Source organism: Buceros rhinoceros, unplaced genomic scaffold (assembly GCF_000710305.1).
Source record: "Buceros rhinoceros silvestris isolate BGI_N320 unplaced genomic scaffold, ASM71030v1 scaffold6247, whole genome shotgun sequence".
NCBI lineage: Eukaryota > Metazoa > Chordata > Aves > Bucerotiformes > Bucerotidae > Buceros > Buceros rhinoceros.
The window spans coordinates 53,464-69,143 of NW_010420336.1; the positions used below are offsets into that span (position 1 = coordinate 53,464).

General features: G+C 35.8%; 1 protein-coding gene across 1 annotated transcript in view; it reads left to right on the top strand.

Annotated features, from left to right (window-relative positions):
- Window positions 1-15,680, top strand: part of LOC104496184 (CUB and sushi domain-containing protein 1-like) — a gene marked incomplete at its 5' end in the record, with an annotated part of 81,179 nt that overhangs the window by 45,794 nt on the left and 19,705 nt on the right. The window contains 6 exons of the mRNA XM_010139265.1: window positions 1,641-1,814; window positions 5,751-5,933; window positions 10,310-10,486; window positions 11,424-11,603; window positions 12,892-13,065; window positions 14,182-14,355. Coding sequence (XP_010137567.1) covers window positions 1,641-1,814; window positions 5,751-5,933; window positions 10,310-10,486; window positions 11,424-11,603; window positions 12,892-13,065; window positions 14,182-14,355 — 1,062 coding nt within the window. The remainder of the gene's footprint in view (window positions 1-1,640; window positions 1,815-5,750; window positions 5,934-10,309; window positions 10,487-11,423; window positions 11,604-12,891; window positions 13,066-14,181; window positions 14,356-15,680) is intronic.

The following is a 15,680-nucleotide window of genomic DNA, read 5'->3' on the forward strand; positions in this document are numbered from 1 at the left end:
TTCCCCTAAGAAAAACTCCATGAAACAAATAGAGCTCTTTCTATGAGGAAGATCTATTCATGGATGAAGTCATTCTGGTCTTTTCATGTACAATGAGAGAAATGTAATTTTCAAAGGTTATCAGGGATAACCTTTTCTAGGATAAGATTGCTTTTGGTGATATGGCAAAGTGTTTGGAAATGCAGGTGAGATAAATTTTGAACCCAAGGTGGACAAAGTGTTCACCATGAACAGTTCTAGTTTAAGAGTAAAAAAACAGAAACACATTGCTCTTCTATATGTGAGGCAGCACCTATGAGTGTCATTGCTTAAAATTGGATGCTTCTTTTCTTCATAAACAGAGAATATTTCACACTGCTTGCTACAAAATATTTTTCAGCCACATTAAGGTGACCTACTTATGATCTTCTTCCAAAAACTCTGATCACCTTCTGCGGTTCCTTACAGAATTGTGGCAGGACTAGCATTTGCATATTACTAAAGCAAGTTAAGATGACTAATCTGGCTGAAAACTAAACACTGGGGTTTTTTTCTGTGGGAGTACTGTTCAGCCAGATTAGTGTTGTGTTTTGGTTTGCCATTTGCTTCAAGAACACTTAAGCCAGCCCCAGGAAAGCAAGAGAAGCATACATACAGCAGTGAAAGAGCAGTGGTCAGGATCATGCCTTATGGCAGAAAGCCACTGTGCAATCAGTTTGGCATTATCATGGGACTCAGTATAGCAGAAAGAATTTTGAAGTCCATCAGGAGTAATAGTCATCAGAATAACAGCTTGTTTTTTTTTCCTAAAAATAGATTTGACCCATAGATCATTCAGTCAAGTAACTCATATAGCTGCTCAAGTATAATTGCTCTGCCTAAGTGTTGTCTAAGTCATTTGACAGTTTACTAAGGTTGTGTAAAATTTATTTTCTTTGGTTTTTCTTTCTCTACTGGATGACCTAAGTTTTACACAAGAAGCATTCAGAATTTGATTTCCAATTCACCTTAAGATGACTTATGTTTCCTCATATAACAGATCTGAACTACTTGTTTGAACAGTACTACTGTAATAAAACTCTTTATCTGAATTTTTTCTCAAACAAAATGTAGACATTAACTTTAAGCATAAATATGATTCATAATTTATTAAAATTAACAATAATCTATCTTCTTATTGTTCTCTCTAGTGCAGCACATTAATAATACTACAGATTAAGTTTTTAAATTTCTCTATACTGCCTAAACTTCATCTCGTTATTTTACAGATGTGATAAAGCTACTTACCATTATCATATCTGTAATATATAAGCATATTGCAACATTAACCTTTTTTTTTTTTTACCTCTTTCCCAACCTTCACAGAAATAATGTGTTATTTGTAGGGAAGGACAGGGAATGGAAATGAATGAGGAAAGAGAGCTCTGTGCATTTTCAGGGAAAAGCTAAAAGCTAAACTGGACAGGTTAATTTTACACGTAGTTTAATGTTTAATCTTACAAATGACTAGTAAATCATGTATAGCAACAGCAAAAAATGTAGATATGAAGTTGAAATACAGACACAAGTTTATGTTGTGTAGAACCAGCTTCATATTTAAAGGTTATAACAGGTTTTTTCTGTGCCATGAATATGTAACATTGTGCTCTTTCCTCTGTTAGCCATTTCTTGTGGACATCCCGGGGTACCTGCCAATGCAATTCTTTCAGGAGACAAATTTACATATGGTTCCATAATTCACTATTCTTGCACAGCCGGTCGAAGGCTCATAGGAAATTCTACTAGGGAGTGCCAAGAAGATAGCCACTGGAGTGGGACTCTGCCTCACTGTTCAGGTACTTGTACCAATCATCCTCTGAATGTCATCTTGTAATTACATGAATAATGCTATTTTCAAGCAATTTTAAAATACAGTCAGATATATTTGTTTTGTTTCTTTTCCAAGCATATTTTAATTTCACCAATAGCCACTCAGCTGAATTATAGCCAGTTATTGAAATATTCTCATATATTGTCTCATTCACGTTGTCATTATTTTGTAATTTTGCTCCTTAGCTAGATGATATAGTTGTATACTGTATCAGTATATAGAAGCCACAAAACACTATTTAAAGCATGCTTAAAAAGGATGCATGTATTAAATTTTATTTTATGAAGACTGTTTTGTGCAAACAAAGGTTGCCACGTAGGAAAATATTGATCAAAAACAGCAAAGACATTAGATGCTAAACTCCATACATGATGGGCCTCTTTTCACTTACAAAATATTCTTTATTAGTGTCACAATGTGCAAATAACATAAACCTCTGTAACGTTCTTGGTGCTGTCTGGAAGTACAGGAAAATTCTTTTCTCCTCCAGACTAACTATGCAAATTTAGAAGAAGCCTTAAAACATTACACAGTTTTGCTGAAGTCAAGAACTCAGACAAGTATTGGCTACTAAGGACATCCACAGTGCATTAATAAGTTTTGTAGGGGAAACAAGTCTACACACTTCGGTATATAAAAAACCAAATACCTGACAGCTTTAAGAAAATTTCCTAATGAAAAAAAATTTCCATAATTACAAATTATAAAAATCCTCTTATAACTTCCCTTAAGCTTTTGGACATGTCCACTGTTGGCTTGATCGGACCCAAAGTGGTTCAGTTCAGATTTGACCTAATTTAAATAGGTGGAAGTTATTTAAATTCTGTACTTTGCAGAAGTTCTTAATAAGTGTTCATTGAAAATAGTCCACTCATAAGCTGATTCTGCAAAGATGCTAAGCAGGATTTGAAGCACTGAGGAAAGCAGGTGAATTTAAATCACTAATGCTTCTTTAATATTCTCTGCTGCTCAAGGAGGAAAGTAGTTACTTAGAGTCTTCTCACACCAATAGATCTCGCTTCCTTCGAGGTCTCTATGCCTAGACCTGAAAGGAGTCCCTGCAGGACAATAATACAGATAATTTGACATAGAATTGGCTTTTTCTTGCTTATCGTAAGCCCACATTTATGTAACATACACCTTGTCTTATCCAGTATAAAATGCCAGATCTGAGATTGCACTGATGGTCAGAGCCATCCAGTGATATTACCCAGCATTTCCTACCACAAGGGAAACTCTCATGCTGGTGGAAAGAAATTATAATTGCTAATAATCGAGAGTCTTCAGATATCGGTCATAAATATTATAATATTTTTATAGCTCATAGATTTTTAAAACATTAAAGACCACTGCAGTCATCTCTTATGATATGAAAAATATGTGTTGTGTAACTAAAATATTATTGCTGATGCAGAATTAATTTTCCAAGTTTGAACATGATGTGACACCATCTTGGGAGCAAGGTGATTCCCTAGGAAAATGATAAACCTATCTCTGTTAACTCAACTAAAAAACAACCAAAACCTCCCAAACAATCAGACAAAAAAGCCCTATAGGGTTTATGTCTCATTCGTCTAAAATATCTACAATTATAAAAATAGTTACACTTTCCTTGTTGGGTATTCAGGAAATTGCTCCATTTGGGAAAAAAAAAGGAATAATTTATATTCATAATGTCAGTGAAGAATGATTGTGCCCAGGATAACTGAGACAGCTAATTGGTCTTATACTTAAGGGATATGAAAAATGGTCCCAATATAACACTAGAAACCTGCATGGTTTCTGCATGGGGTTTATTTCTTTATTATATATTAATATATATTTGACTGTATGATGGTATAAATATGATCTCAGGGTCTGTGGTCACTTGGGACCCGTTCAAGTCATGGATACTTGTATCTTATGAGTTAAGTGATAGTTGAGATTTTTTGTTTAAGATGACTTACACTAATTTTTCAGTAATGGATATGTAGTCTTCTACATTGCTAAATAAAAAAGGGTCCAGACCTTCATAATACTATAACTACCTTTGTCTATACTCCTTCACTGTAAACTTGCAGGGCTCCAGTTTAAACTTCTTTTAAGGCAAAACCAGATGTGTCCAGAAAAAAATGAATTGGTCATTTATCTGGAATAATTCCTTCATCAAAGTCCCAAAGCAAAGTGAAACATCATCATAATTTTAGAATCATAGAACCTTCTGCCCTGAACAATTTCTGCAGTCTTTGCATTCACAGGTCAAAGTATGTGCCACCTATCTGTTTCGTGCTGTAAATATGCCACAGTGGTAGCCTGAATAGCAGCCCTCATGTTATTTCACACATTTTAAGCAAACAAAAATGTCTGTGAGATAGTAATGTCTTGGAGTGAAGGGAAACAGATGGCATCCAGAGACCACATCTGGACTACTGATTGAAGAGTGCCGGGGCATAAGTCATGGATAATAGTACTCAGTCACCGAGACCATTATACTCTTAGAATTATCCCCAAAATGGTTTTCACCCATCCCAACCAGCACTCCACCAAACAATCCACAAATACTTTACATGTTCGAGTGTGCTGCAGATCATTCTCAATAGCCTCTTTTTATGCAGCCGCCCTGTTTTGGATAGTGAGTTTAACAGTATAGCTGTGGACAAAATATACCAGCTGGCTTCAAGACACTCACACTGTTTAAAAGCATATATTTAGACAAAGAAATCTAGGTCCAAATTCTGTAAGGCAGGGTGACAAGGACAATCTGTTCTAGAAGAAACTGGTACTGAACAAAGAGGATGCAACTGAAGCCAGGAAGTTAGCCTTAAATTCAGAAACTGTCATGGTCTCCTTTTACAGGAAGCATGATTGTATCCCAAGTATTTGTCTCAAACTTGCTCTACTGAAAACATAATTATACTTACTGACTTTAGAAAATGTTCCTTTCTAAGAAAAAGTTAGAGTTTTCTCAACATTTTTCTATTGTTCAAGCTTCATTGGTCATCTGCCTGTAATGAAAGACCCATGTAAGAAGATTCAGATTTCAACCTATGGAATTATTTATGCATATTTTGAAAAAAATCCCAAACCATAGTTTTAGTAGAAATTCAGTCCAGACATATAATTTAAAAATGGAGAACGAAGAATAATGTTGCTCTGAACTAGAATTTAGACACAGGAATTTGAGATAAAATTTTATGTCAAAATTTATAATAAATTGTTGATGCTGAGACCATACTTCCTTGATCATCTTGGGTAGCACTTCCTGTAGCAGCCACCTTATCTGATAAGGCAGTTGACTGCTTCAGGAGACCTGTGGGGACACATTTGAGAGGTATGTTTTTGAGCACCTTCTCTCTCTTCTAAAATTTTAACCAGTACTTGCATAAGAGTTTAAAAGATAGAGAAAATTATGCTGTGTCCCTTCCATTCTTGTCAGGCAGAGAGGGCCAGGTACAATTTAGTCTTTTCTAAGAATATATGTATTTCAAATATATTTTTTAAGAAACTTGAATATTATTTACTTTACTCTTGCTGTTGTTATTACTAGCAGAGAACTTGATTAATGATATACAATGTGCAGAAGACACACACAAAAAAAAAGTGTGTCAAAAAGAGAGCAAATTTGTTGAATGGGCAAAAAATGTTGAATACCTCCTGTGTTCATAATTACCTTTTGTTTATATCACATTCTATGTTTAGGTCCATATGGGTCTGAAAAAATAGGTGTGATAAAAAGTCATGTTATTTTCATCTTCGGCTTTGGTTTAGTGCCATCACACTGGAAGAAAAGTGATTTTAACAGAACAGGGATTATAACAGAAACAATGCAGTGACTGATACTATTCACAAGAGATTATCTTCACTACCACTGTACTTGAACATAACATCTCTGCCAATAATTCTGCTGTGTTTGGTTTAACAGGGAATAATCCTGGCTACTGCGATGATCCAGGAGTACCAGCTCATGGATCTAGACTAGGAGATGAGTTCAAAATAAAAAGTCTGCTACGTTTCTCATGTGAAATGGGTTATCAGCTGAGAGGATCTGCAGAACGAACATGCCTGCTTAATGGCTCCTGGTCAGGTACACAGCCTGTGTGTGAAGGTAGGTATTGATACAATCAGCATTTGTTATTCCATTGAGTGAAATTTAGTAATAACATTTTATTCTTTAGTTAAAAAGATATTCTATGCCAGAAGTATATTTTAATATTGCTTTGCAGAATTTTGATATATGAGAGTTTGGATGCAGTTCATATTTTGCTTGAAAACTTAAATCCAAACTGATAAAGTTTTGTAGTATACATTTATAAGAAGATTGTGAGAAAATAATTCTAGTTTAACAAATATTGATCCTGAAAATAGTGAGTTAAATATAGTTACCTGAGTTTTAAACATAGAATTAACAAATGCTTCTGAGTGAATATATGAAAATGGAGTGATAAATAAATCTGTCATCCATCTTCTAACAATTCAATATTTTAATCTTCTCTTTCTATGCAATGTCTGTGCATCAAGGACTGAACAGATGAGAAAATAATGTTGCATACTTAACTAAGTATAAATTAATGCATATTTCTCCACATAAATTAGGCTAATTTTTTATAAAATGTGCTATTTTTATGCTAGCTCTTTCAGAAGAAATGCAGCAGAGAATATTTCTGGAAATCACATTTCTTAATGAAGAATTTTTACACATTTTATGCACTGTCAGAATTAGAAAGCAATAATGGAAGACTTTAAAATTACTTCTTGTTTTCCAAGAATATTTGAAAAGTTACTTTGTCTAATCCATTGAAGTAGATGGATTCAATACATCCTGTTGTCTGCTGAAGGAAGGAAGACAGGACAAAATATTTTTAACAATTTTCTTATTTTTCACCTAGAGATTTTATGGTAGTATCCTCATCCAACAATTGTTCTTTTGCAGTATTCTTCAGCACACACTAATCTTCTGTCAGTGTAGGTATCACCATAACTGTATGAAAATGGCAGAGGGCACGGAATCTGTATTTTCAGCAGAAAACTGAAGTTTTGCAGTGTCCTTTCTTATTTCCTTGCAAGAAGACATAAAGTATTGTAGGACAGCAGCACTCAGCATCAATTAGCAGTGTTTGAAATGCTGCTGGTTTTTTATCTTTTTGCTTCAACTTTGTTTTTGGGGAAAAAGAAAAATCAATCTACCACAAACAAATGAAGACAAAGGCCCCTTCCTTCACATTTTTTTCTCTTCTCCTTCAGTTGTTTTCTGCTTAGTGTAAACAAGGATGAGATTAGGAGGAGAATGTCTTTTCAGCCCTTCAGGTTCCAATATACTGAATTTTCCTCTTCGGTATTTGAAACTTTTATACATAAAAAGTGATTAAGACTTCATTAAAACAAAAGCAGTTAGGTATTATTCCAAACATCAGTAATCCTCAGAGTCATTTTTAATCAGCAAATTTTGTTTATTTTAATGAATCCTATTATCTATAACTATTAGATTCTAACTATTGTGCTGGGGGCCATCCAGCTGTGGTTCCTGGTGGACAAGTTAAACATAATTGTTTACAATTGTTGCAAAATTGTCTTGTTGCAAAGAAAGTTAATGGTATCCCAGGCTGCCTTAGGAGGGAAGTGGTCCTTCCTGTCAGCACTGGGGAAGCAGCATCTGAAGTGCAGGGTCCAGTTCTGGGGTCTTCAGTAAGAGAGAGACATGGACTTACTGCATAGAGTCTAGGAAAGGACCATTGAGATGATGAAGGGACTAAAGCATCTCTTCTCTGAGGAAAGCCTGAAAGAGGTGGGACAGTCCAGACTAGGGAAGAGAAGACTCAGGAATTGTCTTATCAACATATATATACATCTGAAGCCAGGGTATACAGAATATGGAGCCAGGCTTTTCTCAGTTGTGTCAAGTGACAGGACAAGTGGCAATGGATGCAAACTGAAACACAGGATGTCTGTCTGAACATCAGGAATCACTTTTTAACAGTGAGACTGACTGAGAACTGGCACAGGTTGCCCAGAGAGATGGTGGAGTCTCCATCCTTGAAGACAGTCAAAAGCCATCTGGATATGGTCCTGGTCAACTGGGTCTTGGTGGTCTTTCTTGACCAGATTACCTCTAGAAGTTCCTTCCAATTCCTACCATTCTCTGATTCTTTGATTTTGTGATTCATACAAATACAAAGATATGATAAATTGAATTAAGCAAATATGAGGAAATGTAATAAGTAAAATAAGTATGATAAGTAGTGTAAGGCTTATTTTATAGTAATCCACTGTCAAATTATCATTTTGTCAGGTGTTAAGCATCTGCAGACTTGTAGTCTATGCATAAATTCCATAAATATGTTTAACCATAATGAATGCATCCAGGCTTTCCTAATGTAGCTCAGTGTTGTACCTTGACCAGTATCTGCACAGAGCCTCTAATTTGTTTTATTAGTGTTATCATAGAATGATTTGGGTTGGAAGGGACCTTTAAAGATAATCTAGTCCAACCTTCCTGCCATGGGCATCTTCCAGTTGATTATTTTGCTCAAAACCCCATCCAGCCTGAACTTGAACACTTCCAGGGGTGGGATATCCACAACTTCACTGGGCAACCTGTTACAGTTCATGCATACCTGTTCATGCATCATGAATAATTTCTCCTTATGTCCAATGTAAATCTACCTACTTTCAGTTCAAAAACCATTAACCCTTGTTCTGTCACTACAGCCTTGATAAAAAGTCTCTGTCTTTCTTATATGGCCCCTTTAATTATTGAAAGGCCGCAATAAGGTCTCCTTGAAGCCTCTTCTTCTCCAGGCTGAACCACCCCAATTCTCTTAGCCTTTCTCCATAGTAGAAGTGCTCCAGACTTCTGATCATTTTTGTGGACCCCTCTGGACCCATTCTAACAGGTCCATGTCCTTCTCATGCTGGGGGCCCCAGAACTGGATGCAATACTCCAGATGGAATTACACGAGAGTGGAGTAGAGATGGAGAATCGCCTCCATTGATCTGCTGACCATGTTCCTTTTTATGCAGCTCGAGGTATGATTATGACAGGAATTCCTTCAGTTCCCTAAGGAGGAAGGAAAGGCAGAGACAAACTGCTATGTAGTGACCATAACTCCTCATTCTCTGTTGCCTCTGCACTGCTTGTGGGGCAGGTAGAGGAGATTGAAGTAAAGAATTAAGTAATTAGTAAAATAAGTATTATATATAAGTAGTTTTTTTGTGGGAAAGACGGGAGGAGAGGTGGTGGTTTAATGTCTGTCTTTTTGTCCCTATCCAAATCTTTTTTAACTGGAAATGAATTAAAGGAATTGCCTCCAAGGTGAGTCTGTTTTGCCCACAATGGTAATTAGTAAGCAATTGCCCTGTCTTTATCTTGACCCACGATCATTGTCATCCTTCCCGCTGAGAATGGGGCAGTGAGCGAGCAGCTGGCTTTTAGCCAAGGCTAATCCGCCACAATATTCCAAGCCATAAAGTTTAAGCATACTCATATTTGATTGTATCATTGTAATAGACTAAAGCATTTCACTTCTCCAGAGACCACACTCGTTTGTACTGTAGGAAGAGTAGAAAGAATTTCCAACTCGTGAGGCAGTTGAAGTAAGTCCTCCCAGTCTTACAAATGACTTCATGGAAGACTGAAGGAAAGACTTTGATTTAGATGCACATTTCTTACTAACTCTTGATTAACCCTGTTAATCTCTTAAATTCATGATAGTTTAATGTTATTCCTATGAAGAGGAATAGTCTTTCTCCAACAGTGGAATGTTACCATACTTTTGCCAGTGCCTTGCCTGACAGAATGGACAAATGAAGATACTTTAGAGGAAAGTTGTTAGAAAAATTCAAAACAAACAAACAAATTATTCTTATGATTGGCTGGTCACTTGTGGAAAAAAAGCAAACCACTAATCCCTTCCAAAAAATCAACATGTGATAAAAGTAAATACTGTCAAATCTCAGGTGTATGAAGATGAAACATAATCATTGCCCTAATATACAGTTACAGATGGCAAAAAAAAATATGGAGGCCAATACAGACTGTCTGATCTTTTCTTGAATCAAAAAAGAAATGGACAGGAAGATCATAGTTTGCTATTTATGCATTTTTATGATTGAAAGATGAAACACCAGAAGACAGGAAAAGAATAGAAGTATGTACCTGAAGGCAAAACAGAGGCACAAGTCTATCAGAAAGACCCCAAGGAGCTTTCTTCTCTCTGATGCCTGTATTGGGTAGAGTGGAACAAACAATACACACTATCTGAATCAACAACCAAAAAAGCAAAACAAAAGTAAAGTGATCATATTAGCAAAGAGAATTAAGATACTAATTCAAGAATATACTCTAATAATATATATTAAACATTTTCTTTGTATAACTTCCTGCAGCTTTTTTAAAAGATGGGCTATTAACATACTTTTTTTTTTTTTTCCAGTTAGACACCTATCATGGGAATATTGATTTTTTCTTTAACCTTTTCTTCACAGCTGTGTCTTGTGGGAACCCTGGCACCCCAGCTAATGGTATGATAATATACACTGATGGAATATTATTCTCCAGCTCAGTCATTTATGCCTGCTGGGAAGGTTACAAAACTTCAGGGCTAACTACTAGACATTGTACAGCTAATGGGACATGGACTGGCACTGCTCCAGATTGCACAGGTCAGAAAAAAACTTTCTTCCTCTAAAGCTTTAAAGAAGTAAGTCATCCAGTCTTCCTCCTGAAAATTATGATTGTGTTAGATAAAACAGCACATTTTTCCCCCCATTCATGTATCTTGTAATACATCAATACTTTATGTATTTAATAACATATATCTTTTTAATACATGCTAGATGTTTCCAATGGATACATAGGTAACATTTATGTATTTGTTTACCTCATGAATGTCAGCATTAAATATAGGTGTTATTCTAGAGTTTCCTTTAGCTTTGCTTTTTTTGTTGTTGTTTTTGTGGCTTACGCACAGAGGATGAAGTTCTGGTAGTTCTAAATCAGTTTTTATCTAATTGGATGTATTACTGTGCCAGTTTTTGTGAGCCAAATGAGTCAGATCTGACTGATAACTATTATGCTAAGGACCAAGAGTCAGGTAGCGGTGAGACTGGGCTACTCCATCAGGGAAGGTGAGCATGAAGCAGAGGTGTGCTGCAACACCAGCAGTAGCCTCACTGACTAGGCGAGCCCTGCAGTACAGCAGTACAGTGATACAGAAAAAAAGAGAAATTTCGTATCTCTTCTGGAGCTGCATTGCACCATCAACGTTGGGCATAATGGGACAAAGATCTCAGTATGAAGGAAGGAAAAGTCTTGTCAAAAACTACCATTAACATAACAGTCTGCAGCAGTAGAGTATAGCAGTTTAAGCTAATGTATTTAGGGAACACATTATTTAGCCCACACTATTGCAATGCCTGCAAATATGACCTTTTAGCTAAAAATCAGGGGTTAATTTTTTTTATTTTGTGTGAAATATAATGATCAGAATTTTTCTTGTTTTGTACACTAAAAAAAAGGACATTAATTATACATAGTTCAATGTTTCATTACATGTTTATTAAAAAAATATATATTCCTCTTTTTTCTTTTCCTCACTAGTCATCAGCTGTGGAGATCCAGGTGCATTAGCAAATGGCATTCAGTTTGGAAATGATTTTACTTTTAATAAGACAGTCAGCTATCAGTGCAATCCAGGATACTTGATGGAGCCTGCCACTTCATCTACCATGCGTTGTATAAAAGACAGCACTTGGAACCAGAGTAAACCAATTTGCAAAGGTGTGCTTTTGAACTTGAACAGTTTATAAATACTGTTTTGATACGAAATGTAAAATTCACTAAACAGTGTATTTCTATATAAAAAATTGTCAAAGCATTCTCTGGGACAACTAACATGCAAATCAACTAACACATTTGGAGAAGTGTTTGCATAAAATTTATATCTATTCTGCACATATACTGTGGTGTATAACATCAGTCAGAATAGCAACATTAATGACTACGCTAGAATCAAATCACTCTGCAACAAAGACTATGACAGTGCTCAGTTTAAAATGCTAGGAATAAAGTACCCGTTTTCTTTTTCGGGCCTTTTTATATTGGATTAGATGGCCAAAATTCTGTAAACGGATCCTGCTAACCAAACTTTCTATAAAAGATTCCCTTGTTGCAGTAATTACATTTTATGTAATTACAAGTGCTAACATAAAGGTCAGAGCAGGGATGAGGCTCAAAGGCAAATAAGGCAGCCTGGTGAAAATTGTTAGTACTACGACAGGAGCTCAGGGAATAAATTTAACAGCCTAGGGCATCTGCTTATAAAAGGCTTAGACTGCCAACTCATCTAGTACCGCTTTAAAGTGATGTCTCAGTCTAGCCTACTAATTAAATTTTGGCATATGTATTCAACTGACTGCATTTTCTGTCGTAAAAATCACAGACCGAGTGATTTTATGGTTGTAGTCTTTGTTGGAAGAGCTGATATGTAAATGTAAATTGGGTCATTCCAGATTTCATCATTTTGGGCACTCTCTCAGAAGCTGGAAAACACCTGAATATTTTTGAGTCTTAGCCTTCAATTATCAATAAATTCAGTGTCCATTCTGTGATGGACACATTCTGTGATTCGTCTTAGAAGACGAATAAAGTTATATTAAGGGCTCTAAATAATGCTGCCAAATTAATTTAAAATAAAATTAAAATATTTAGAATTGTAGAATCATATTTAATGAATTAAATCACATTTATTAAAATTTTTACCTAGCTCAGTAGCCTCATTTCTTCCCTAAATAGGGAAGAAATGCAGAACTAGGTAAGCTATATACTCTTCTGGCTTCCAGCAACCTAGAGCTCAGGGACTTCCTAAGCCTAGAGGTGGTGTATTTTTATTTAATTTTTTTCCCTGTCTCTTATAGACTGCTTTGTCAACACAGGAATGCTTTGCTGGAACTGAACAGCATGAATTTTTTTTGTTTGTTTGTTTCAAAAGTATGAGTAGATATTATGTTTCATTCCCCTAACCCCTATAAAGTCTTGAAATCAAAACTTTTCCTTTTTTGTGACACAGCTATTACCTGTGGCCCTCCTCCGCCAGTACTCTACGGGAAAGTAGAAGGATCTGATTATCGCTGGGGTGCCAGTGTGAGTTACAGCTGTGCAGAAGGCTATCAGCTTTCTAACACAGCTATTCTCTCCTGTGAGGGTCGAGGAATTTGGCGAGGAGACATTCCACAGTGTTTGCGTAAGTTTTCAGGGTACAGTTGTGTTGGGTTTCACCAAAGGTATAATCAGTTACCTCAGGCTACAGTTTCTCACAGTTTAAAAAGGGTTCAGCTAGATTATGTAATATATGGACTCCTGCAGGTTTCTCCCTCCTTCTCTCACAAAGCATACCTTGTTATGAATTTGAATGGTTGTGCCCATTTAAGGTCATGTTTTGAATTTGACTTGTGGTGAGCAATTTTCCCTTATGCTTTTCCTTCCTTTTTCCCTATGTCCATTTCCATTAACATGTGAGAACAAGGATCCTAACCCTTAACCGCACAGCCTTGCGCTCCTTTTTAATTTTTTTTTCTTTCCTGAAGGCAAGTACATACCCTCATATCTTGTTTGTATTTGTTTTTCAACAACTTCTACCTCTGCCAAGTCTTGAAATCTTCCAGTGCTTGAAATCTTGTCAGGACTCTGACAAATGTTTTTTCTTTTACTTAATCAGGGAAAAAATTTCCAGCCTACTCATCTGAGGGTGACTGATGTGAAAACTTGATACATTTTGAAACATTGCAATATAGCATCTACTTTAATACTACTTTGTCATCCAAATCTAATCAGCATTTAAATGTCTCAATTAAAAGGTCTATTTTTCCAGGTTAAGTTTTATGCTCATAATATCTATAACAGTGGCAATTAATTTTAAATTGCTGTCAAGAAGTTATTTGATCTATAATCCTACGCAGATAAATGAATACAGCATTTGCACTCATACTCAGTATGCCTGACTTGCACATAGAACAATGTAGAATACTTCTGTTGAAGCATGTTAAGAGCGACAGGATGAGAGGGAGTGGCCTCAAGTTATGTCATGGGAAATTTAGGTTAGATATCAGGAAAGATTTCTTTACAGAGAGGGTTGTGAAGCATTGGAACAGGCTGCCCAGGGAGGTGGTGGAGCCCCATCCCTAGAGGTGTTTAAAGGCCACGTGGATGTGGTGCTGAGGGACATGGTTTAGGGACCCTGGCGGTACAGGGTGAATGGTTGGACTCAATGATCTTAAAGGTCTCTTCCAATCAGATGATTGTATGATTCTATGTGCAGTTTTTAATAACTTCTTCTTTTCTTTCTTTTTTTATATATTAGCTGTGTTTTGTGGTGATCCTGGTACACCAGCAGAAGGACGTCTCAGTGGAAAAAGTTTCACCTACAGATCTGAAGTTAGTTTTCAGTGCAGACCTCCATTTATTCTGATAGGCTCTTCAAGAAGATTCTGTCAAGCAGATGGTACTTGGAGTGGAATTCAGCCAACATGCATTGGTAATAACTACCATTACTTATGATGTTTCTACTAAGAATATTCTTTATAAATTGTCCTAGATTTATGATACTAAACTATCATAAATCTAGCAATTAGCTTTCCAAACATAGACAATATCTATGTAATATAAAAAGAACTAGATAAAGTTACATTTTGAGTATAAAAATTGTAGGATAAACACAAGCACATATGAAGAATTTTGTAAATTAATGTGATTACTTGTCCGATGGAAATGAAGAATGTCAGTAAGTGTGAGCACATAAATTTGTTCCATCTATTTTTAGAATCTTATAGGTATGCAGAAGGCTTTGGCAGATTAAAGACCAGATTCTGTCACTGGCGAGTTAAAGGCATTTGTCAGAATCAATCCTAAATCAGAAAGCTTCTTGGACTTTCTGAAATTCTAGTCTTTTGAAATTCTGATAAACTGCCAAGTATTAGTTTCTCATTGGTTGATGTGCTACTGATAGGCTTTTAGCATGTTATATTATGAGACTGAGAGAAATGCTGGACAACTGTAACTCTGACTGATATCAGACTTTGATCCAGCTCGGCGTGTCTTGCTAAACAAAATGATATTTCTGAATAAACACATTTAGACATAGACTGTAGGCCATACATGTATTTTGCTGTGCCTGAGATATTGGCTTTGTGGAAGAGCTGGAGTAGACACTCTGGGAAAAGGTGGTAAGCATGAATATTGAAAGCAGCCTGTATTTGTAAATTAAGACATTGACACTCAACACAATTCCTTGATAATTAAAAACTCTTTCTGTCCATAGTTTTTATGAACTGGGCAATCCATCTTACTTCTGTGCTTTGTAACAAGAGGCAAGAACCTTTCGAAAAGCTGAATCTCAGGTCTATTGTGAAGAATCAGATCTGAAAACTTTGTAATGACATTTCTGTTTATATTTTATCTAGCATAATATAGAAATACATGGAAAATGCTGAATCAAAGACATAAACTTTTCTTTTACATCAGTCTTATTGAAAAAGGAAAATATTAGACTGATATCATTGTTAAGCAATTTGAAAACTAAGATCAGTGAACAATACCTAGCACTAGTCCTAAAAGTACGATATGATGGCAAATGATGGCAAGCTTTTCTATTTCTGTTGAAAGAATTGATAGTGATAATTTGATATTTGATATTGATAATTTCATTAAAATAATTTGAGAATTCTTCCCTTTTTCCCCACTGTTTCTTCACAAGACGTATCTTAAAAAGTAATTTCAGTTTCATATGTCTATTATTAGTGATAGTATTCCAGCAGATTATACTTTGTAAAAACTTCTTGAGCTTTTCAGGCAGCTCAGGGT